Source organism: Hesperophylax consimilis, chromosome 18, assembly GCF_061612785.1.
Source record: "Hesperophylax consimilis isolate HC1 chromosome 18, BYU_Hcon_1.0, whole genome shotgun sequence".
NCBI lineage: Eukaryota > Metazoa > Arthropoda > Insecta > Trichoptera > Limnephilidae > Hesperophylax > Hesperophylax consimilis.
Window position 1 is genome coordinate 29,776,356 of NC_142853.1, and position 26,426 is coordinate 29,802,781.

Genomic DNA, 26,426 nt, shown 5'->3' on the forward strand with positions numbered 1-26,426 from the left:
CCCAAATTCTCTTCTTTATTTTCCATCTTCCCCTAACAATCATTTTTACATTACGTCGCCATGGATGTCGAGGGAGCCAAGCCACAAATATGGCGAAAACGAGTTAAGTACTGAAAAGCATTTTAAAACCATCAAAGATGCAATAAGAGGCCTAACTCTTTTTACTATATTGACCTTGCCATCTGTTGTTTTCAATATTCAGTGGTCATAGATATTAACACACATCATTTCCAAATTACATACTATTTTTTGTAGAATATATTTTCAAAATTTCACTGTTCTGTCTTTAAAAACAAAAAAAAATATTACAAATAAAATGTTACATTTTTGCCTCCAAAAAATCTTTGTCTGCCGTTTTCACAGCTTTATGATTTTGGAGATTGGCTCCCTTGACATCTACGATGACGATTAATAATCATAGTAACAATAAGTTACTACGATTATTCAAAATATATTTTGTTGTATTTATGTTCAACACAGTCCCATAAGGCAAATATTTTGTTATATTTATGTTCAACACAGTCCCATAAGGCAAATTATTTGATTTGAATTAGTTTTACATTGTTTTTCATTAAAAAGATTGTACAAATGTGTGTGACATGTCGGCACTTTCAAATCAATTCTGTTTAGTAAATCTGGACTGTCATACAACTTTATATATCAACATCGCATCTGAAAATTGTCTCCGTACACTCAATGAATCAATTTTGAAAAATACAGTTGCATCCAAATAATAATTAAATCGATTGTGCGATTTGTAAGAAAACTATTTTTTTCTGAATCGATTCAATTATTATTGAATTGTTATCTTTGATGACACCTATAGAATAGATATTATTAGCTTTTAGAATCATATTTTAAATGTTTTCTTCAGCGATTGAAAGTATGAAATAGTCACGACTGGCGTTCTATCCCTTCTGCTTACCCGTCTCAGACAGACGTGATACATTTCTTATCTAAGACGACTTAGGCAATTATAAAATACTTATTCAACCCTTGAAAAATTCCAATCATTCAGTAATAATTATCGCTAAAACTAAAGAAACATAACTATTTTTTTATATTTTATGCAACGCCATTACATGTATTATTAAAATCACATCACACAATAATTAACTAAATAGTCAAGAGAAACTATAAGATTAAATCCAAACTTAAATAATTAACTTAATTAATAATTAGTTGTAATAATAATAATAGTAAGTGTATTATTATCTTAGTTAGTTAGTGACTTACAACTTATGACTTACATAACTAAAAGTACTTAAGTACTATCTTTTACATTGTTGTTGTCACCTCATTCTTATTTCTAAACCCTTATACATAATATATTTATACGTAATATTGCTTACTAAAATAGTTTACTTTGTAAACCTTTATCATTTAGATTATAAGTGCTTAGTCCTAGAATGGTAGTACTTTATACAATATCTATAAATAATATTTGTACGACATACTGTAGGCATATTAAAATACCTTATTTAACCTCTTGATCGTCAGCGTATCCTGATATAGTTTAAAAATCATTTATTTGAATATAACTATATGGTAGATTATATACTTTTTTATAAATACATTATCTGGTAAGACAATACAATTTACAAAAAAATCATTTTGCAAAAACAATTTACGACCAAAATAGAATCAGATGGTGCATGACGAAAATTTTGCACCACTACACCAAGAGTGTAAAAAAGATACATATTTGCCCATCGTCCCATGGGTCGGTAAGCAATCGACATAAACCGATTGCTCTAAAAATTTAATTCGCCAAGGACTGCAGCGCATTCGGCACAGCGTGTGGAACTTTTCTGTGCATTTGATTTATGTCGTTTGCTTACTGACCCGTGTGACCGCGGGCTTAATCTGTATTACGAACTACATAAATATGTTACCTACTTTACTATAGTCAACTTCAGTACTTTCATCACTTTTGTTCAGTTTGCAATGTTTTCTGTGAATTTCATATGCGCTATACACAACTTATTTTTTAATTTTCCGTAAAAACAAATACTGTTTTAGAAAGTAGATAAAATTATCTTTCCGGTGTATGCATTTAAAATAAAAATTGCTACTTGCAAATAAAATAATTTTAATATCAAATGTGAAAAATGTTGTGAAAAACGCTAACCACATTTTTACTTCAATCATTGAAAAATCGAAAGAACTTGATATTTCGTTTTTCGTTTTGTTTGGGGAATTTGTAAGAAAACTATAACTTCACTTTTATCTCGTTCATGTTACGATAACAGTACGAAATATCAATTATTTATTTTAGCTATTTTTAGGATTTTATTAATGGATTCCAGTAAAAGTATTTTGTGGAAAACTGGAAAGAATTATTATTTCTATTTCTAATGTTAAAAAAATTAAGTATTTCCGCTTGATAGAAAAAAAGATAAAAATACTTTTATAAATTGTGGACGCCCGGTCATATATGATCCTAAAACGCTTGAGGGGTTAAGTTTTTTCATGTCTTTTTTTTTATTTGTTTTCAAATAGGGGAGTTTGATTTACGTACGTGTACACCACACAATCACACTGAAATAATACACTTATTTTAATGAAATCGTTCTAACCTATCTTAGATTAGATTTGAAGATCACGATGCAGGAGAATTGTCTCTAATCCACTTAGCGTAACTGTACACGTTTGTATAGACACTGGGGACTCCCGCACTTCCACATTTCTCCGAGCCAAATGACACTATTCCAATCTGAAAATCAATACAGATAAAATAATTAACAATATTTAACTGCTTACTACTTTCTTTCTTACTTTCAGCTTAATTTAGACAATAGAATATAACATTGTAATACCATTTGGTTCGCTTTGAATAGTAAAATTCGTAAATTCATTAAAAAATCCACAAATGGTTTTAAACACAAATTATTAAAATGTCCATGGTGCCAATGACCGAAAATAAATACAGAAAATATGGTGTCTGAACATAAATAAAATAGGTTTTTTGAAATTTGACAAATGGTCATTACGCATTCTACGAATTAAGTTTTCCCATTTAAAGGAACGTGTTGCGGGGGGTCTTTTGAAGAAAGTTATGGAGTGAATCTCGATCTTGAAGAAACTCATATTGTCCGGAGGAAACACAAAAGTTGGCAGGTCATTTGAGATTTAACAATCATTACTAACTATTTTTTATTACCTCACAAAAGCACCCCTGTATGTACAGTGTAAAGACAGGGAAACTATATCGTCACCCAGTTGGGCAGCAATATAGTGGGTTAAGGTAGGGGCTGTAGGAAGGGATTTATTAATATTACAGATTTTGGAGAGGCCTGGATTATATGATGGAATAAAAACCATTCCCTTTAGCTCGTTCCACATACGAAACGAGTCGAAGAAACAACCCGTTCTCATAAAGCAAACATCAACTCTAAACGGGTGTTCTGCTGTGCACATACGTGCATCGGTGCATGGGTATCATTGCTGCTAGCTCGTTCGAGCAAGCCCCTATTGAAATAACTGTGAAACAGACTCAGCAAGCCCGCATTGCGTCTTTGCTCAGAGTCGGTGTGTCCTTTGCTTCAATGAAATTCTATTATGACTCATCTATACTTGACTTGTGAGATATGTAAAGCAGGGTACTCACCTAACCGTGTAACCTGTAACGTATCTGATACTGTATCAAGTGAGTACATAGGCACGAGTCTACTGCGAGCCGCTCGCGCGTGGAGCGCAGTGTGCTCGCAATGACCCGCCGACGGCGGTTGGTGGATCAAAAGGTGGATCCGGGAGGTCGTAGCTGGATACGCGGTTACCGTGGACGAGCCGTACCCACTTTCGGATTGATACAGTATCAGATACATTACATGCTACACTCTAGGTGAGTACCCTGCTGTTAAGCAGGGGTAATTGCATACAGATTCAAAATATTTATAAAGAGACTTAATATTGTATGAAGTCAACAAACCTGAGTATATCTGCCGTCAATCATGACCACGAGCGGCGCCCCCCCGAAGCCGGAGCAAGCGTCCCTGTCCTTCTCCCCGCCGGCGCACAATTGGGCCTGGGAGAGCGGAGCGGCACGCTCGTACACTCGGCGGCACTCCTCCAGCGGCACCAGCGGTACGGAGAGCGTGTGACGCGCGCTCGAGGGGGTCTGCTGGCCGCTCAGCTTGCCCCAGCCAAGGACCACGGCACGCAGAGGTGTCGGGGGGAGCGGTGCGCCAGATAGACAAATAGGAAGACTCGTCACTGTTACAAAAACAATTATTGTTAAACCACACACCTGGTTGCTTTTAAAAAAAATTATAATTGCGTAGGTGGTGTTTGATATTGTTTCCATAAAATAAAGATTAATGCGTTTATTTTTATTAGTGGGATTATGATTATATTATAATTAATTATATTATTGATTTTCATCTAAACGTTTTTGTGTCACAATTACCAAAACATAATACATAGAAGTATAATTTTAAAAAATATACTAAATCCGGCACAAAAAATGAAGACATTAACTTGGGAATAGCCAAAAAATAAGAAATAAAACAGAATCTATAATAATAACCAATGATTGTTATTCACTTACTTGTGTATTTCATATCCTCCTTCAGTACAATGAGTGCCACATCGTGTCTGTAGATCTTCCTGTCGTATCCCGGGTGGACTATTACGTGGGAGATGCCCAGTGACTGTACGGGGATAGCGCAGAACATATCCCCACAGTCAGGATCTGTGGTGGTGTCGAATTCACCCACTGTCACTGAGGATCTACAAAAAAACATTGTCAATATCTATAATATATATGGCTACGGTCTAACCGTGTTCGTGGTGGTAAGTCACTATGTCTCCTTTTAAATGCTAAGAGATAGCTTGGTGTTCTCTCTTTCTATTTCTTATTAGTGTTGAGGCATTTAACAAGGGAAATGTTGAAAGTGCTTACAGTTTATACTCTTCAGCTTTGGCTAAAGCACAGTGGGCTGCTGTAAGGACCACTCTAGCAGAGATAATGGATCCAGCGCAGGGGAATCTCAGTTGTCCTGTTTGTCTGTCTGTAAATGTTTCATATATAAGTTAGAATGCTCTAATTATCAATCCTTATTATAAGTCTTACATACCTCAGAGGTAAGTCACTAGTAATAAATCTTAGCTGTGTAAGTTAATAGTTAAAAGTCAAAGTGAAAAGTTGTTATAACTAACCAACCATCACAAAGTGTAGGCAGAGTGGACACAGCGCCAAACAATTCGTTCTTGGTGCACACTCCTAGCTGCAGTCATATTCATACAGGGCCGGCCTTATGCGGGCGCAATTGGAACAGTCCTCTCCAGGTGCCGAATTACCAAGGCGCTGATAGTACCTAATACCTAACAGCCCTAATACATCACCCTTGAGATCTTTTTTCATTAAAACGGTGTTGCAGAAAAATACTCTTGACATGACCTAACTCAAGTGTTTGGTTCACTTAATGGTACCATGTCTTCCTCGGGCGACCCTGACTTCTTCTACCATACACATTCACATCACATATTCTCCTGACGATCTTTTCTTCGTTCATCCGCTATACATGGCCAAACCATCTAAGCATCTTACTCATTACTTTGCTTATATCAGCCTTGCATTCTTTGCAGATCTCCATTAATGTGGGAGACCATTAACACTGTCATGTTTAGTTTTACCACACGCACGGCCTATTCTCCATATTTACCTTAATAAGTATTTTGATTATAACCTGAAGTTGACTCACTCATAAACCCGACCCGTACCACCCAGGGGTGCGACCCCAGTCCGTTATAGTTCCTGGCCTGCACCATGGGGACACCGCATGTCGTCTGTGCCTGGTTGGTCTGCGCAGCACTCCCCCCCGATCCATCATCCCCCTGCACCCCGGGGGGAGGGCCCCCCTGTCCGAGGGGGGCGCTCGAGCCGCCAGGGGGGCAGCAGACTAGCGACTCGCCGTCCCTCCAGCCGCACGTCAGGGCGGTCAGCCTGCGGAAGTACCTGGGTGAATAAGAATGATGATGCGTGTTAACCGTGCAGATGGTATGGGGGCGCAGATGCAGTGGGATTATTATTGATTATGCATAATGTTTGATGTTTGTGTTCGATTCTGTTTATGGTGTCAGATTTGCAGAGAAAAATCCAACTAAAGATGGGTTCCAAAAATAGTAAACCGTTTCGTAGTTACGATTAGTATATCCCTGGTGAAAGACCACAAATCAGAATCGAAACGTTTCCTGAAATGACAATATTTGGTGACACGTTTTGATTAGACAAGTGCTTCCCTAATGTCCACTTTCCCATCTCTTCTATATTAGGAATGCCAAAAGAATAAAGAAGATCATGAGATATGCCATGTGGGCGTGTTTCATGATCCAAATTTACCGTTATTTGCTTTAATTTCATAGGTTCGAGTATATTAGACTTGCAGAACTGACATGCAAAATATTATTGTTTAAATCTATAAATTTTATTGTGAAAACATACAGTTACTTACACATATTGACTATTTACCTGGTTGATGCAACTAAGCAGGGGCGGCTCGTGACTTTTCAGTGAAAGAGTGGTAAGATTCGTAAAAATTCGACTTTCTAGATGCTGTAGCTGACAATATATATTTTTTCAAAATTTCAATTATTTGTATACAGAATTTTTAGTCAGCTGGAATGCTGCCCTAAAAATCCTGAAAATCTTCGTACAAAAAAATTGATATTAAAAGAAAAATTTTTAGCCAGGCCTAATTTTTTAGTCTTACCACTCTAGCTCTCTGAAAAGTCACGATCGCCCCTGCTTAGTTGCATAAAACAAGTGAATTTTGAGTATCAGGCAAGTGTAAGAGAGACAGAGCATTTGTGCTAAATGGGCTAGAACCAAAAGGTATTAAGTCAGTGGAGACATTAGTTTCCATTTAAATCTATATTTCTATATTTATTGGCGTATTTGGTATTCTTCTTTATTCTATGACTATGAGGATACCATGAAACATGAAACTGAACAGCTTCGGGCAGTTAGGAATTTTGTGCAGTGTTCCATAAAAATGGCATATTATGTCCACTCGTCATTTTATGCGTTTGTCTATGAACACCAAACCCATATATAAAAATGTTTGAATATTTTAATTTGAGACAGTCACATTTAATTTCATATCTTTTTACATCCCCCTTTCTTAAGCAAATGTGGCAGCCCTGTTAATTCAGTGTAAGAGATGTCAACAATTAGTAAATTTATGAGTTGGTACTCCAAAATTAAGATTGACAGTTTGTTGTTTGCTTAATATTATAACGAAAACGCAACAATGAACAATGCGAGGCGACCAATGTGATGAAAGATGTTTTCTATATTAATTAATAAATAATGAGATGAAACAAAACAATTCACACAGAATGTGCAAGAAATGGTGTATTGCATGTAAAATCAAATCAATGGAAGCTTGCTAGTTATCATGGCTTGGATGAAACAATGATCTTAAAAATGATTGGCTTACTTACTTATTTACAGACCTTGAACAGGTTGCTAAAAGTACTACTTTCGGTTGTGATTCCATTTGTCTACCTGTAACTCCGGTTCAATGAACTCTAGAACTTTTACTTTGAATTAAAATTTCATTTTCAAAATTGGAATTTTTTGTTTGTGGAATTCACACAAGTGATAAAGTATACCTACCTATAGTGTTTTTAACAGAAAATTATTTTATTTCTCATTTAAATTGGAACAGATTTGTCGAGATTGTCCCACGGAGCGAAAAAATTAGTTCGAAGGATCGGAAATTACCTAATCCGGTTCTCACGCAGTTGCAATAGTGGAACACATTTCTTACATTATTACGCAATAGCACCTCTATGATCTATGCTAGTTATTTATAGTAAATTTTGCCCGTCTAACCTGACAAAATTATCATTAAATAAATATTTTAATGTCATTAATGTTTGAGTTGTTATGCCGTGTTTGCGCTTCTTACTTTTTTAGCCAACGTTTCGGACAATTTTACGGTGTCCAACATCAGGATGTGTAGGTACTATTATGTATGTTAATTGTGATGAAGTGTGTGTTTATGTATGTAGAAGTGATATTGTATTTTAAGCATTAATTCTCTTTGTGGTTTTCTGCTTTAAGTTTTGGTGTAGCCGATAAAAATCGGAAACCAAGAATTAATTGATATTAATATTAAAACTAACGACGCTAGTGACGTCACCTAAGGTCAGTATGTCGATCTGTAACCACTCGTATTATGTAGGTACTATAAATGACATGTAACGAAGAACACCCCCCACTAGAAAGGTACGTACCTGTCAGAAGCCAAGCAGGACTTGTCGAGCAGGTCCTCTAAAAGAGGACAGGATGAAATCGGCATACACACGTACTGTGAATCACACATATTCTGGAAAAGAATACTGTTTTTAATTATTGTAATCGACATTCCTTACTCCACCTTCGGTAGAGATCCAGCCCAATGTATTTTAATATGTATCTACTCTACATTGTACAGTTGTGAACAAGTCATTGCAAATCCAATAACTACATTCATTACACATACAATTTTTGACGTGGTGACATTTAAACATTTAAAAATAACTTGTTATTCTAACAATAGATAACTACGCTATTGTCATCCTGTAATTTGATAATCATTTAGGATAGATACGGGTTTGTACAGTTTGGTATCATTGGCAAAAAATTCCATTTGGGATTATTATTGTCACATTATATTTTTATTATAATTATATTATTATTTTATAATATAAATTTAGATATAAAGATGCAAAAGTCGGTCATTTTTTATACATGTAGGATAACGAAAGATTTTTTAAATATTTATGCTGAGGTATCAGTAGGATTTATAGGCCCTGTTAGGAGTTCTACCGAGCCGAACGCTCTGATATGAAAATATCTGAAGTCGGTGAATTATTTTCCCATTTGATCTCTGGTGAGTTGACGTGTTGTTCTTGTGTTGTTTTGTATTTATTTTGCTTATATAATGCACTTGCATAATGTTGATTGACTAGACGATCATTTGTGGAAAAGTGTGTGGAAGGGTTTAGTTTTTCCTATGGGGAAAATTTAACCCGGACATAAAATCGGAAAAGGTTTATTTAATTAAATTAATAATATATTTTTCATTACTTTTTGTACTTCTGTATTTTATACTTTATTACTTTTAAACGTTATATTTATGTTAATGGCACATGTTGTGCAGTTTGTATAAGCAAAGTAAAATTCTTACATCTCCAAAGGACTGCCGGCTTTCTACGGCTGGTTCCACATCTCGTTCTTCTATCATTATCAGAGCCCCTGAAACGAAACAAACAAAAAACTTATTATTTTTCTTCTTCGTTTTATCGTTCCAATTGTCCACAGCTAGTGGGACTATGGCATCCCGGTTGGGGTATGTTGTGAAGGGTTCCATGATAACTCAACGAAATGATAATTCAACAAACCTTTATAATGTGAAATAGTCATGATAACCAGAGATGTGCTTTATTTCAAATAAATCCATTTCAAATGGAAATGCAAAATGGGTATTTTCCATTTTGCATTTTAAATGCTTTTCTAAAAACCATTTTGCATTTTGCATTTTCAAATGGAAAAGTTTTGACCCATTTCCATTTTGCATTTCAAATGGTTTTGGGTACCCACTTTGCACATCTCTGATGATAACTAACCTATAAACCTAACCAATTTAACCTAGTTTTTGTATTATAACTTTTCTTCTTTTGTGTTAGGGGCAGTTCAAGTATTATGTAAGCACTATAGGGGGGCAGGGGGGTCTTTGCTTTGCTTATTTTTGATGAAATGGGGGGGTGGGGGGTCGAGATAATAATAATAATAATAATTGGATAATTTGTAGAGCGCCGTTTTTGTGAAAAATCACCTCAAGGGCGCTGTACAATTTATTTCCTAGGATCTACATTTGTTATTTAGAAAAGATACCAAAACATACTTACCTGGCAAGTCACTTCCGACAAACACACTTATATTAAAAAGTTTATGCTTGTAAAAGATAAAACTGCACGCAGAGGACACTATATCAAAAACACTGGTCATCGCATGACCTTAAGTCTGCTATAGTTTTTATTTTAATTTAACTGTCTTAAAAAGCCTACAAATTGTTAGTTGTTATCATTTTTATTTATATATTTTTAATTATTATTATTTTTTTTTTTTTTTTTTTTTTTGTATTTTTTTTTTTTTTTTTAAATTTTGTTAATTTAAATTGCCGTCGACTGTGAAAGTGGAGGTTTCTGAAATTATGGATACGACTGTCTGAAAAGGTGCGTTTTAAGTTTAGACCTAAATTCTGTCGAGTCTGCGATCATTCTCAAATCATGCGGCAGTCCATTCCAGGCTTTAGGTCCTGACACGGCGAAAGCACGCTCACCGAACTTAGTATCTGGTGTGCGCTTTGGTTCCTTCAACCTTCCGATAGCTGATGACGTTGCTGAACTAAGGGTTGACTGTCGGGAATCGGAATCTTCTGGAATACACAATTCTGATAAGTAAGCCGGAGCCATTCCGTTAAGTGACTTAAATACCATCCAGCATACCTTGAACTGGATTCTTTCAGGACATTTGAGCCAGTGCAGATTTTTGAGATGCTCTGAAATGTGGGAGTATTTAGATACTCCGGTGATAAGCCTTGCCGCGGCGTTGAAAACGGATTGTAATTTGTTGATTTGACATTTGGGGAGACTTGCATATAATTCCGTTGCAATAATCTAGACGTGAAACGACATAGGAATTGACTAACAATTTAGTTGCCTCTGTTGGCAGGTTTCTCCGCACTGCTTTAATTTGCCTTAATTGAAAGAACCCCGTGCTTACAGTTCTGTTCACCTGAGTTTTAAGGGAAAAATTAGCGTCCAGATTTGACACCCAGTAATTTGATGCACGTTTTTGGAGTGATGTCACTTCCTGAAATGGTTATTGGGGAGTTTTCAATGTTATGCTGACGTCTGCTTGTAGCAGTCCACAGAAACTCAGTCTTTGTGGGATTCAGTTTCAATCTATTTGAGGTCATCCAGCGAGTAATCGCTTCTATACACTCAGTTATACGAATTTTTAGATTGTGTATTTCTTCTGGTAAGCAGTAAAAATAAACTTGCTGGTCATCAGCGTAGCAGTGAGATAGAAGGCCAAATTATTCGATTATTTTAGCGACATCATTTGTGAAGAGGATGAAGAGTAGTGGGCCCAGAACGGACCCTTGGGGTACTCCAGATGAAAGGGTTGCAAGATAGTGATTACGTTAGCACTGCTCAGCAGTAGTTATTTTTTTTCACACATTGGCAACCCACACATTGTCTATGTTTGAAAACCGAATCCATATTCGGGGATTCCCACAAATAATTAATACGTTTAGGTACTCGCTTAGAAGCGAATGGGGGAATTACCGCGCCCTACTCGTCAAAATTTCTTCCGTCAATCTATTGTTTCGTTTCAGTACGATTGACGATTTGACGTGTTGCAAGCAAATCAAATCAAGTTAATATTTGTGTTACCGTTGATCCTCTTTCGCTTATGAATCAATAAAAAAACAGAATACAGCTACAGAAAAATGCATATAGGTACCAATTTTTACGTAAGCATGGGAGGGGGGGGGGGGTAAGAGCTTTGCTTACCTTTGGTGACAAGGGGGAAGAGGGGGTAAATAATTGTAATAAATCTGCTTACGTAATACTTGAACGGCCCCTTATCACTTTTAAAAGGATTGCTGAATTGTCATTGTGTTCTCTGGTTGCCGTTGTGAAACACAGCTGAAGCTATTTCAAGCAACGTTTCGTTTCTGATTTGTGGTATTTTACCTGGGCGATACTAAGTGCATCTACATTGTAGAAATACAAAAAAGCCGTTTTTATTTTGTTCTTTATTTTCTAATTTGATTTCATTCAATTGTATTTCGTGATATTTTACTCTGCCGATTTCTGCGCTCCGGATACCGAGAACGTTAAGAAACTCCCTGACATAGATATACCACTCACTGCTCCCTGAGTTGTCGTTTTATATCCCCTCTCTATAAACATCCATTGGAGAAATTATTTCCATGAGTCGTTTTCATTTCAACAATTTTTATTACTAAACAATATAACACAGAGGTTACCTACAACATTTTTAATGCATGAAAAAACTGTTTGTAGCTATTGAATCAGTATAATGACTGGTAATATAGATTATCTACCTTCAATACTCGTAAAATTACATTAGTTGGTAATTCCATCTAAATTAAAAGATAAAAACGTCCGTGATTGGAACTCTAAATCGGAAAAACCGTTCATCAAACATATCATGGAACTAGACTGATTCCGTATTGCACTTCTATTGCATGCGAGGTCAAAGGAGAACAAAGGTTTTATATTCCAACAACTGGGAATATGTAGCAATCTGGATTCTAGATTTATGATAACTCAATTATAATAATAGATCTCGTGGGATTCCGTTACTAAAACCAACGTAGCGTGATCATCGATTATTGTATTTAATGAGATTGAATTGGTTGTAATTATACATTGTCACAATCAGAGTAAGGGTTACAAGATTGAACCTTATGCTCTCTGCCCGTGGTTCATAAGGTTTGTGGTGTCCACTCAGAGCCGGCTGTGAGCGAAACTGCGTCTGGCGCTAGTAAAAACTTCAAGGACGCTGTGTTGTTATTATCAGTGCCTTGGCTCCTTGGCCGCCTTGGAAAGTCCGCCCGGAGCGAACTGCTCCAATTGCGTCTGCACAGGACCCACCCTGTGCAATCGGGCCGAATCGATTGGAGAGGACGTTGAGGGAGACCCTTTGACCTCTAGACCCAACGACTTGGACTGCAGTGGGAGGGATGATCTTCAACACTTCCTACCTCCCATCATACCCTATTTCTTCCCGGAACTTCCTCCCTTTTCTTTCTTAAAAAAACCCTCAACACAGCACTCCCAAAGGCGATATTGTGCGGTTCAAAGCGTTGCGCCGTTGGTTCAATCATCTGCCCAGGCTAGTCATTTAGTCAAGTCCTAAATCCAAATCCAAAATCACTGCACATGCAAAATATATTGCTTAAAATTATGGTAGAAAGAGGATTTAAAAGATTTTTATGTCATTCCTTACAGAGTATTTTAACATTATTTTTAATGGTTTAGCAAAATAATTTCCTTCACCAATAATAACATTTTTTTGGAAAAACTTACTGAGTAAAACCTAAAATTATAATATTTTAATTTTCGAAGACAATATTAGCGATTTTCAAACCAAAATTCGAAACAGAAAAAATACGGGTGCATAATATGGAACTTGAACACAGGACCTTAGCCTGCTTAACCGCTGTGGTTAGAGCAGTTAAAGCAGCCCATCAAATTTTCTTTTGAGAATCGCTAATAGGTATTGTCTTCAATAATTCAAATAATAACCTACAGATGTACAAAGCTATTTGTGGATCGGTAGGCGTCGCTATAAAACATCTTACTTATTGTTAGTTCGTTGGTTAGTTCCTCTATTGGCCTCTTTACAAGCAGTCATTAAATCTGCATATGCCATTCATACATCACAGTTTATTCGCCTTTTAAGTGGACCATGCAAAAATTTCTACTGCCTAACTATGGCTGGGTTAACCCAAAGCACAATTTGCCTAAATGTGTTCAATTTCATCATTTTGCCCGTTTTGAGAGCGGAAAGGAGGTCATCGTCCTGCTAATCGTGTAGGTATTTTTTTAACAACAATTGTTTTAATTTTATTTCTAAAACACGCCCAGGAACGGCCGATGAAAGTTCGCAGATTGTGCTAATTTCACAAGCATTGTTTGTCTATTAATTGTTCTAAAAAACCTTGGAATTGCCAAAATAAATTCAAAAATTAGTGTTCCGCAGAATTTTATAACATTATTGGGAAAAATTGTTTATTTTTTTATAATAGCTTCCATCACAACACGATTTTTCTAACCTAGGTCATTAAAGTGACAAAAAACTATTCGTACGATAGCTACAAATACATTTTTTGTAAATTCCATAAGCCTTAGAAACAATTAGCCCAAAGTAGCTTGAAATGGCTTTGGCCGTGTTTGGTGACCATATCTGTTACAAAGTTACCCTCTTCGGATCGTGCGTATTTTTTACCTTCAGGTACGTAGAAGTAACAACTCCAAACACCATTGAAGTCATAGATGAGACGTGAGGCGAAAAAATAGGTTCCGCTTTTTTACCTCCAACTGACCTCCAACTCTCCCGGCGCTCTAATTAAAACTACCGAAACTGGTCAAGTTTCGACTAGATATGCAGTACCGCCTCTTATTGTAACTCTATGTCCAAGACTGACTTAATCTTTTAGAAAATGTACAATAAAATTATAAAATATATTAGTGCGACACGGTGGGAATCGAACACACAACCACCCGACACAAAATCATGTGCACCAAATGTAATCCACATTTATTTATGGAACGTGACACTTTCCCAAAATAGATAGTACACATTTTTTTAACTGATTGCTTGAGTTAAGGGCTCAATTTGATGTGCTTAGTGGTGCCAAATAATTTAGCATCGTATGACGTCACATAACGTTAATCTCCCTTTCCAATAAAGTTACGGGCGGTAACTATGACGTCCTTAGCGTTTAGATGTGCTGGCCATTTATTTCATTTTAATATCGATTGTACGAATAACCATTTATGATATAAATTTAGATTTTCAGAATCGACGTTCGTTATTCTTAATAAATAAATTTCGTAACATAATCAGAAACATTAACGATTGCCATATATTGTCAAATAACTTCTCAAGATTTATTATATGGTGTCGTGGTAAACGCTTGCAACTTAACATAAGCAAATGTCAAATTATGAGGTTTAATCGAATAAAGAATCCAATATTTTTTGATTATTCCATTAACAATATGTCGTTAGTATCTGTTTCGGAAATTAATGACTTAGGTATTTGGTTTGACACGAAACTTAACTTTATCAAGCATATTGAAATAATAACCAATAAAGCTTTGAAAATGTTGGGATTTATTTTAAGGGTATCTAGTGATTTCAATAATGTCAATACTGTAAAAACATTATATATGTCACTAGTAAGGAGTCATGTAGAATACAATTCCACGGTTTGGTCCCCAAATTATGAGGATCATTCACATGGGATTGAAAGAATCCAAAATAAATTTTTAAGATACGTAAATTTTAAAATGGGCATTCCTAGAGAAAACCAAATTACGATAACGTACTTTGTTCATTAAATTTAATAAAATTATCTGATCGTAGAATTATTTCCGATTTAACCTGTTTGTATAAAATCATTAATTCAATGTTTGATACCCCTGATTTATTATATGTAATCTCTTTTCATACTCCAAGCAGGTCGGTTACAAGACAGTACCTACCATATTATGGTAGCAATTCTACATCAACGTCCCAATATCACACTCCTATGCGACGGATTCAACAGCTAGGAAACAAATACTCCGATTTTGTTGATATATTTATTAAAATAAAGGTATTTAATTTGACTAACACATAATAATTTTGTCAACTGAAACAGAAAAAAATATTTTGGATTTTTTATGTTTTGTGCCTGCATGCTGTGTAGTGTGTGTAGATCAAGTTCATTGATATTTTGACTTTATATTATTACTTTACTTTATATGTAAAAGCCTTAATAGGCGTTAAATAAATAAATGAATAAATAAATAAATAATGTTAGTGCCTTAATAATTTCCATTGAATTACTTAATCATATATATTGTATATTTTTTAATTTACACATTTTGATATGCAGGCTTTTTTTAGTTTATTATAAACCGACTTTCAGTCGGTAGTAAATTTTCAGATGAACTTTTTTGCACATTTTGCAGTTCAATATCCTATTTGTATGCAGGTTGTTTCCAATGTGCTCCCGCAGTTAATGTGAGTTTTAGATTACGTTATGCCTGCTTTTATAATTTCCATTGTTTCGGATACATTTGACTAACTTTTTATCGTTCAGGTTCCTGTATTGTAATGTTTCACTCAAACAATTAAACGCCATGGCGTTAAATCAACGGAGTTTTAGAGATTTTATTTAGTTAAATTGTCCAAAAATGTCAAAGCAACGAGCCATGTCAATATTGTATTATGATGGTAATTAATAAATTGTTGTTTTATGAGTGAATTTAAACAAAATATATCCCAAGCTTCAGAATTTATTGACCCCAGAAAAAACCATAGGGTGTGATTTTTATGTAGCTTTGCATACAAATATGCATTTCTTATATCAATATTCCTTCCGATAGACGTATTTAGAAATTATAATAGGTCAAGTGTAGGTTCCATTGACGTATTGACTAAGATCATCTAGTAAGAGACAAATAAATCTTTCTACGGTATTTGTATTACTGTGGCTGATGTGCGTCTTTAAATTAATATTTACATATATTTTTTGTTTGTAAGAAAAAATATAACAAGTCTTAAAAGTAATTAATAGATAAAGATGAGAGAAAGAGGAATATAGGATATGGATAGAAGGTGCGTGGCCGCCGGTCACCTTCGACTCGTTCGTTGAGTTCATTCGCGGTCGGAAGGATTCGGGTGACATCGACAGCCGCCACACCCCCCTTCCTACATTCCGCACGGGAACAATATTTCACACTGATTATTGCAAGGAATGTAGACTCTATTTATATATAACTCAATGCATTTTAAAGAAAAATGCCTAAATATTTAAAAATGATATATTCTTTAACCTTAAAGCAATACATTATGGGCCATAATTTCGTCTTCAACCCCGATGCTATTATACTATCATGGAACATTTTTACTTAAAAAAATGCATTTTTATTAATGACAACATCAGATAAATTTATCATTTTACATAAAGTACATAGTATAATGTGTAATAGAAGTTATTTTCATTCCCAGTCATCCTCCCCAGGTATTCATGTTCCGAGACAGGCGGAATGTTGTGTTGGTGTATAAAACTTATGCTGTCTTCATGTTTTTTTCATCATCTTCATGTTTACTTAGTAAATTTTGATGTTGTTTATTATCTTCATTGTATTTTTGTAATTATCCTGTCTTCGTAAGTTTTTATAATTTCCACGTTCATGTTTACTTAGCTTTATTTTGAAGTTGTTTGAAACTTGTTTATCTCAATAGTACTTTTAACATCATTTAACTCATGCACATAGTTGTGCTCACTGGCCTGAAATAGCTGGGATTCATGCTATCAACTTCATAAATTTGTTTGAATAAAACCATTAAGATTCCATCAACGATAGTAGGTAATAATTGAAGTTCATGATAATACATAAATACGGACTATCGAATGACTGACGATAAATGCTAGTTACTAGCAGTAGGTAGGTACTATATCTGGCGGTTTTTATGCGTCCGGTGAGCAGGTAGGGAAATAACTGACCATTGGTGGCCAATGTAGCGATTAACCTATAAATAAGTTGGTTTTTCGAGTTATCCTGGCCTAAGGTGTTATCTGAAACGTTGGAAACTGGGAAATAGCTAATATTTATTGAAATATGTTGTAATTACTGGTTGGCACAGTCTGTGGTACTCAAGAAAACTGTCACATCACTTTTGTACCACTTTTACAAGAAAAAAATATTCATATTTTTTAACTTTCAATGAAAAAATCCCTCCAATTTGTACTCATACTCGTTGACAGTATTTGATACGAAGTGAGAAGAACAATTATTTTTTTTTCCAACGACGAACAAATCACATCTCCGCACTCTAGATGAGAATACTTTTACAACGTGTGGACGCCCCAGTCAGATCTGTCGTTTAAAGATGTTTGTGGCTAGTATTGTCAAGTTAAGACGATGCCCAGGTTGAGGTAGATTTGTTTAAAAGCAAACAACAGCCGTAGAGTCACTCGTCAGCGGAATAACGAATTTCCAAAACCACTCGATCTAATTCGGAAAATTTTGTAAAGCACATTTCATTGAAAAGCCCAAAGAAAAGAAACTTCTGAGAGAAAGATTTTTCAAACTATCAGAGGCTGCCTGATTTCGCATATCTCTTTAAGTTTTTTTTTTTAATGTCTCAGCTGCAGATCAGAGATGGCTAGTCGTTAATCTCAAGACTACATTTATGATTTGCAGAACTACCGAGGTTAAGGTTGGCAGAACTGTTATGGTATCTACGGGCTCTCTATAATACTTAGCAAGTCCAGCTTTAATGAAGCTGAGCTGATCACCTGTGTAATATTAAATACCCGCTTAGCACGACTTTTGCTACAGTGCGAACAAAATACAAATGTATCGACAATAAATTGCATGACGGTAAATAGCCATTCGTCTATTCTGTTCCTCGCGTACAAAAGAACATGTATATAGATAACAAAAATTCGCAAACACGTAAACGCGAATCATGTTTGCAGGTAGCAGAAAATGATTCAAGTGAATAGATTTTTTTATTAGACAGGATGAATATGTACATTATACAAATCAAAGGCCAGTTATACTTAAGTTTTACATAACATAAAAACTACTTCTCTGCAATATTGAACTTTTTGTTCTTCCAAGATTTATTAGTTATAACTTCAAACAATTGTTTTTTTTTATTTCTGACAACTTAGGTACGTAATTAATTCTAACATAATTATTTTTTAAGTCAAATTAATCCACTTATTTGTGTGTAAAATAAGTAATAAAATACAGTGCAATTTATTTCATTTTTGTTTTTATAGTGGTAACTTTCCGATTTTTCTCATATTATGTTCTTCACGGAAAATTCTGACCAAGTAATTTAAAATTTGCAGAATTAAAATTATTGTAGATTATTGTTTCTTCATATGGTAAGTTTATTGTTTACATTTTAATTTTTAACCTCACTAGGACTAAGCTTGAATTGGGGTTAACAATTTTATAAGTACCAGCTGAAGTCCTCGGCATTACCAGGGCTTTACGCAGAGTTTTTCAAAATCAGATGTGAACAGAAATTTTCTCTTATTTTGAACGTCAAGTGTACAGAATTTCATCAAAAGGCGATGGGGTGGCTTTTGAGAATCTCTTGTAGACTTCCTCTGGTTTTGAAGGTCAAGTGTGCAAAATGTTGTCAACTCGGAATAAAACCGTAGATTTGAATAAAAAGAAAAGCAACATCGATACACACTATTTTTACATGTACCTACCTAGATAAAAAAATAACGCAAAAAATGATGAAAGAACATAATTTTAACATAAAATTGTTAGGTTAATTATGTTCATAATCTACTTCAACATGAAACCATCGTTAAATTTCTGTAATCTGGAAGTTTCCACAGACATCGTGTTGATCAAGAATGGCTACTTATTATTTTTTGTGGAAGAGGCAAAATCCTACCTCAGATAGACAGCCCTGATTTAATTAACCTCATTGAATTTCACATATCTATGAGAGCTGATCGTTCCAAAATCCTGTCTAAATGTAACAATACCAGGACTGAGCATTTCAATCACTATATATACCTAAATTACATAAAGTTTGTAATAGATATGTAGATGTGCGGATCTATTTAATTGCATGGAAGGTAGGTACAAGAAGGCTATATGGGATACCATATAGTTTCAGTCAATATTAATTAAACCCAAGTCTACTAATATTTGTTTATTATATTTTGTATGTACTTGTATCTTCCATTTTTATATCCTTCTAGAGCTTGAATTAATTTTACACTGCCTGTCGTCATTTTACGATCAAATGCCACAGTTAATTGTTATTTTTGTTTAAATTATTGGTAGTATGTGATTATGCTTGTATACTGTGGCATAAAATTATTGTGTATTAAATGAAAAATCTATTACGCTTTATGTCATTCTCGTATTGAATATGGAATTATAGGATGGGGATCTGCTGTATCTAAGTATATACGTAATCTGAACACAATTCAAAAAGGAATCATAAATACCATACTTAAAAGTACACATAAGAACGCCTTCGATTGAAATTTTCAATAGTTTTGATGTACCAAATGTACAACAAATATAATATGCTAAAAATATACTATTGAAACTATTTAAAAATACTGAATCCTCTACAATACCGCGTATTCATCAAACAAGGTCAAATCACAATGACTTAAAAAATATTCCAGGTCATAAAACCACATTCGGACAAAGATATTATATTCATTTTGCGACGAAACTCCACAACATCCTTCCCCCTGATATAAAGCGAATGGAAAATTTGTATGATTACAAATCAAGAATTAAAAATCTGGCTGAAAGAGATTAATGAAAAACTCCGAAAATATATTAAAAACGAATACAATTTACTATAAATATATTTAATATTATTTTTGTATGTACGATATACGAATTACTCATCGAACACATCATCCAAAATGTTAGTAAAACATAATAAAAAAGTAATAAGTAAGTTCCTCCCACAAATGTAAGTTAGGTTTACCATAAAATGTATTCCGCGATAATAAGTTATTCTCGTTGCTTTATTTCAAAGAGAATGGATGAATCCCGTTTTATTTTTTGCAGAGTTCTGATTCACATCTTATCGAATCTCCGATCAAATGGTTTCTTTATGAGATCATTACACACAACTAAAGCGCGCAATCAATTAGTACGTGATAAAATAGTGGCCATTATGCTGTCTCAGTAGTTTGTAAAAAACATGAGAGGATTCGGACACAAAATAGTTGCTGGTGCAACGAGAACATAGAAAATTAACAAATGTGCGCTTGATTAATAAAGCAATAATATATTACAAACAGCAATATTATTGAAGGAAATATTTAGCTCAACCATTATCTTACTCCTCTCCCTATTCAATTCGCCATATCCATTGGAATTACATGTTGAAACAACCTACATTTTTAGTCAAAACTACTACTATCGACTCGAGATAATGCCTAATATTGAAAGAAGTATATAATGCTGATATAACAGCAAACATCGGGAAATGTATATTAGATGTATAAAAATATGAATATTAATTTTTAAAAGAAAGATAAACATTCCCGGGTTACGAATAACCTGACTATATTTGAAAATATCAAACTACCACCACAGTAAGCGGAAAATGTTGTTGTGTTGTGATGGAGGACTTAGCCAGCCGAGAAATTGAACACACTACCCCTGGGTGGGACTCAAACGCGATGTCAACTCAGCCACCGATCGGTCATGTATAGAAATACTAAAAAAAGCATTAAGCATAAAACGAAATACGAATGTTAATTGTTTTGGATGATGATCGAGTTGCGTTGTTGATCGTACTGTTGATTTCCATCATCGTCGATGGGGTTGGTGGGGAGTAATCGATATCAGAATATTTCGATTACAAACTTATGTTGATTACAACATTCATCAGCATCAATCAACACATTTGGAAAATAACTTCTGAAGAAAATACAAAGAAGCAATAACGAAAAAATATATATATATTGCTAAAACTTACCTCTTTGACTATGTTGCACACCATCTCCCCAATGATTAACAACCACAAGTAACAACCCACACAACTTCAAAAGATCCATCGCTAACCTTTCAATAATAGCCGTAAACAAACAATCAAAAAGAATGGTCCTCTTCAAACCATATTATACACTCCGAAATCCAACAAAATCACACCAGAAACCAAAGATCTGCAAACAACATTCTAAACAAAAACAAAAATCAATCGTGATTTTGAATTTTATTCATTTGAAAAGGTTACTGCTTCTTCTGCCGTAACAAATCGTTCACTGATTTTTTGCGATCTAATCTTTTTATTGAGAATATTTGCTGAATCTATTCGCGTGTTCGATCAAAGTTTGGTTGTCGAAGATGCGATGAATAGTAAACCAGTTTGGACCGCGGGAGGTGCGATCTGTTCACCGCCAACTGAGCGAATGGTAAATGGTGGTAACATTGATCATGATGGTGAATGGTGAGAATGGTGAGAATGGTCGAGTGGCCAGGTGTTGAGGATAGTGAATATTATAATGTACACAGGTATTGGCTGGCATTTGATGATGGCTGCGAGCTTCCGGTAAGGATAATCGGCAGAGATTAAAAAATGGACGGCGGCTTTTATGGATGCCTTTTGTAGGGTTGGCAATGATTTCATATTGGCATGCAGTAAAATGGCCTATTTTGTCGATGACAAAGATTTTCATCGGGACAAACTAAAAATAATAAACTAATAGATGACATTTAAAACCATCTCACACCTAGTAGAATACTGAAGTAGATAAATCTTAGAGCACTGTTTCAATATCCATCAAACCATCGAAAAAAACACTATCTGCCCGTTTTTTTGCTTCTAGGCCCTGCAGACGGCTTTTTGATGGCCTTCGCCCAATTTAGTCACGTTCCCTAAGGGTAGAGTTTTGCCCCTTTTTATATACAACAGCGATTATAAGAATGTGTTCAAAAATTTACTTATCACACAGGTACCTATTATTTTTTCTATCCAAATAAAATCATTTGTGAATGCCTACGTAATATACGTATGTTGTATAAATTTGTTCATTTGAAATTCACTGGACGAATGAAAATTTATTTCTACTAAACCCGTTATCCCACGGGTCGGTAAGCAATCGACACAAACCGAGTGCTGCAAGACCCTGCGCAGAAAATAAAGTTCGTTGTGGCAAGGTAAAAAATTGTGAATTTTGACAGAAATTTTTAACCAAATCGGTTGGAAAGCTCTAAAATTTCAATATTACCATAACTTTAGAGACATTCTTATGTTCATAGGCACAGCTCAAATTTTCGAATTTAATAAACCGATTTAAAAAATAACCGGTTCGTAAATATCGGACAATGAATATACACGCATTTTTCTTCTTTCGATTGATAACAAAAACAGTTATAGTCTTAAGGAAATGTTAAAAGTTACGGGCTTTCAAAACTATGCGGGTAAAAAAACCGGCGTATTTTTCGAAATTACAGTATAAAGATTCGCTGACACGTTGGTGGTGGGATTTTAAATACAAAATGCACGTTTTAAATAAAAGAAAAATATCATTCTTTCACCCAATTAGCTTCAATTAGACGGGTTATTTGAGAATAATATTTCATTAAACATTTGCAGAAAAAAAATATTAACTGTTTTAAGGGTTTTCTGCATTGATGTATGGTCGTTGGTTTCCCGCGTAGGTCCCCACTTTTTGAGGTCCGGGGCAAGCGAGTGGTTATTTGAGATTTAAATTATATAATATTGTTGTGAGTTTTGAATAAGAGTGGGATTTCGTTGTAGAGTTTAGTACCATAGTATAGGAAGCTTTTATCCCCAATTTTTTATTTGTAGTTGTTTGTTGGATATGTTTTTGACCCTAAAATCTAGCGTGTCTATTCGTGTTAAGTGTTATTTCTTGTCTTTTGTATTTATGAATGTAAAGAACTATTGTTTTATAATATAACTGTTTAATTGAATTATTTTATATATTTATTCTAAGAGCGATTGGCAACGAGCCATACAAACGTTTAATTTAGTGTTTTTTACTAGGGACCTCAATTGATTTTCATTTCCCCCCGGCGGAGATAGCTTACTGATTTGAAAGCGGTTAACCACAATGTGAAACGCAAAATTGTTTAACTTCCAAAAAAATTAGAACGTTCAATCTCTATTTAAAATTGATTGTTTATTAATTATATTTTTTATTATGTCGTGTTGCGCTCCCTCCCGCGTTAGCTGACATTTAGAATCTTTTGGTAGAAAGATTGATTTGTGGCAACCCTAAATCAACGCCATTATAATGATGTTCATTAAAAGTAGTGAAAAAGCACCATTGCAATACATTGTTATTATTAGCATGATGATTTTTTTTGTACGGAACAGTGAAATGTGAAGCATGCTAGTATCATCTAGCGGTAGGTATATTATCCTGCTAAAAAGATATATTAGTACGACTGATTAGGAAAATACTAATAGTTGCTTTACACAATACACATGAGAAGAAAGAATTTTAGCGTTAATTATCTACAATCTACATATTTGAATAACACTTTTGTATTCAATAGTGAATGACTGCTAATCTTGGAAGCGGATATTAACCCACTTCCCGGCGTCAGATCGAGCTGAAATTCGGCAGATAGACTCGTTGTTGATGACACTGCATTCTATGCAACACGACAACACGAAATTCGATGACATTATGGCATATAATATACGCAATGAATTAATGTCGGTCTTATCTGATCGGGATTCGGCTCGGTTAGTAGAGTTGTCGTCTCCAGTTCCTAGGTAGGAAGGTTCAATCCACAAACAACCCATTTTTTAAAGTTTTAAGAAACATTCCAAAATAGATAAATTAGAGAACAAAAAAAATCTACGGCTTAATATTTTTTATTGATTGAATTTGTAGAAATCCATTTGAATTTTATCTTTTTCTTTTATATGTTAAATAGTTTTATCATTCAATTTATTAAAAAAAAACAGTATACTTTAATTTTCCTTTGTTTTCGTGAATGAATTAATGAAAGCAAATCTTGGATATGGAAAGAACTTTGCAATTTTTTATTTCGAGGGAATTTCATAATAATTACTTTTTCAACTCGGCAAATGTATTGAGATTATCAATATTTTTAAAAGCTAACGAACAAACCGATTGTCATCTCTAACGCACAGAAGCAATGTGGACATGGTGAGTCTTTATTACAGGTATTTTAATGGAACCTGATCTGAGGAGCTAACAGCATTGATCCCTGGTGCACCGGTGCACGTGTGCGAAACTTGACGTACACCCACTTACAGTTGATGTTAGGGCTTCATGAGAATGGGCCGCTTCTTCGACTCGTTTTTGTGTGAGACGACACGTATGTGGAATGAGCTATCGACATCTGTTTTTCCTCCTCCAGGCCTCTTCATGACCCACATTAAAAATCCCTTCATACAGCCCTTACCTTAACCCGCCTCACAACGCTGTCAAACCGGGTAGCGACATAGCTTCCCTACCTTTACACTGTACAGACAGGGGCGCTCTTATGAAGTGTCACAAAAAATACCAGTACTTATCAATACTAAAAACAACATTACAATCTGAGGATATTTGAAAAAAACAGCTGCAAATTATTTCAAAGCAGTTGTTGTGCAATAGTGAGGTAATCAATCTGTAAGTAGATATGTTGTTGTTGGTAGGCAAAGTGGATATGACGTAATTTCAGCGCTTTATCTGATGGAAAAATATTCGAAGCGTAAAAAATAAATACAAATACATTAGCATTACAAAGCTAGGTAGAAAGGTAATAAGCGAATTAAAATCGTGAATTGTTGTTTTAAATTTCTTTGTTTTGGATTACTTTGAAGTCTAAAGTAACTACCTAGTCAGTAAGCACTACTTTAAATGCAAAAATAAGGTAATGGTGTTAAGTGCCCCGGAGACGGTCTATATCAATTATTGCCAATAGTTACCAGGGTTTTCAATAGCGGGATAATTTTTCAGAACGGGATTACGGTGCTAGCATTTTTCAATCCCGTGATCCCGGTGCTGGCTCGGGGAATTTAAACGTTTATTTTTTTTATTTTCCAAGTATTATACATATATTGATTAGTTAAGATACATAAATTATTAACCAAAACCCACAAATATAAAATAAAGTGCGCAAAAGAAGAAAAAAATAAATTAAAAAATCCTTTTCTCTTAGAGAACATCTGAAACTGCCGGATGAATTGCATTTAAATTGCGAAATAAAGAAAAGTGAAAGCTCAACTGCCTGAATATTTACGATATTGTGGTGTCATAAGACTAAATACTCAATGTTATTCAGGTTTCATTAAAACTTTTCTTACTTCTAAAAAACAGCACAACAGCACCGGGATTACGGTGCCGATAAAAATCCGGGATTTCCGGTATCCCTGTTCTCGAGATCCCGGGATTGAAAGCAATATTAAACTATAACACAATCAAGAATCTTTTTAAAATTACTGTGCCTACCGACGAAAACAAAATATTTCTCAATTCAAATTTATTTCAACAATATTTGTGACAATTGGATAGGTAAAAAAAGTATGCGTATTTTTTTTTACAAAATTGCCAATTTCTTGTAGGGAGAAGGATTGGGGTCCCAGACTACCCCTCCCGCGGTGTTGACCACCTTACAGAGCCTTGATCTCGTCATGGGGTCTGTGTAGTGCCTCCTGTTTTCCGACTGCAACGCACTGCAAACATATCGCATAGATTATGATTTATTTGTTGAATGCCTGTAAGGCTACCACAAACTCGAAATATCATACAGAAACACGTATCAGTACCTGTATGTACATCATTAAAATAAATACTTTTCACTTTATAAATATCAGTTATATTCACAACAAACTATTTTTGCTTTGAAGTAGGACGGAGAGCTTTTTTAAATATGTCGAAAAGGTCACGATTCACGTATGAGTCACTATTTCAATCATGCTAGTAAGGAATGATATGAATAGTTAGTGCTATGGTCGTCACAGTGGAAAATATATATACATTTATATTTATTTATTTTATGTATTTTAAAAGATTACAATTTTGTTGATATTCTTAAGTACCATACTAGGCTCATTCCCGTATTAAATTAAGCAAATTAGTAACCATGTCATTTTAACCGCCAATATTATTT

The 26,426-nt window shown here is 34.7% G+C and overlaps 1 protein-coding gene across 1 annotated transcript; it reads right to left on the reverse strand.

The window, feature by feature from the left end:
* Positions 1-2,183: 2,183 nt before the first annotated feature.
* LOC149415633 (CLIP domain-containing serine protease B4) lies at positions 2,184-21,690 on the reverse strand. Its single transcript, XM_089642786.1, has 8 exons — positions 21,304-21,690; positions 9,180-9,247; positions 8,245-8,336; positions 5,706-5,959; positions 4,904-5,012; positions 4,550-4,731; positions 3,932-4,215; positions 2,184-2,716 (listed from the first exon to the last, which is right to left on the reverse strand). The coding sequence occupies exons 1-8, from the start codon at positions 21,380-21,382 to the stop codon at positions 2,603-2,605; spliced, it is 1,182 nt and encodes a 393-aa protein (XP_089498912.1). The 5' UTR covers positions 21,383-21,690; the 3' UTR covers positions 2,184-2,602.
* Between the last annotated feature and the right edge of the window lie 4,736 nt (positions 21,691-26,426).

Coding starts and splice junctions, on each gene's coding strand:
- LOC149415633 (XM_089642786.1), bottom strand. CDS start 21,382: ATGGATCTTTTGAAGTTGTGTGGGTTGTTACTTGTGGTTGTTAATCAT. Junction 9,248..21,303: donor TGTGCAACATAGTCAAAGAG/GTAAGTTTTAGC, acceptor GTTTCGTTTCAG/GGGCTCTGATAATGATAGAA. Junction 8,337..9,179: donor GCCGGCAGTCCTTTGGAGAT/GTAAGAATTTTA, acceptor ATTCTTTTCCAG/AATATGTGTGATTCACAGTA.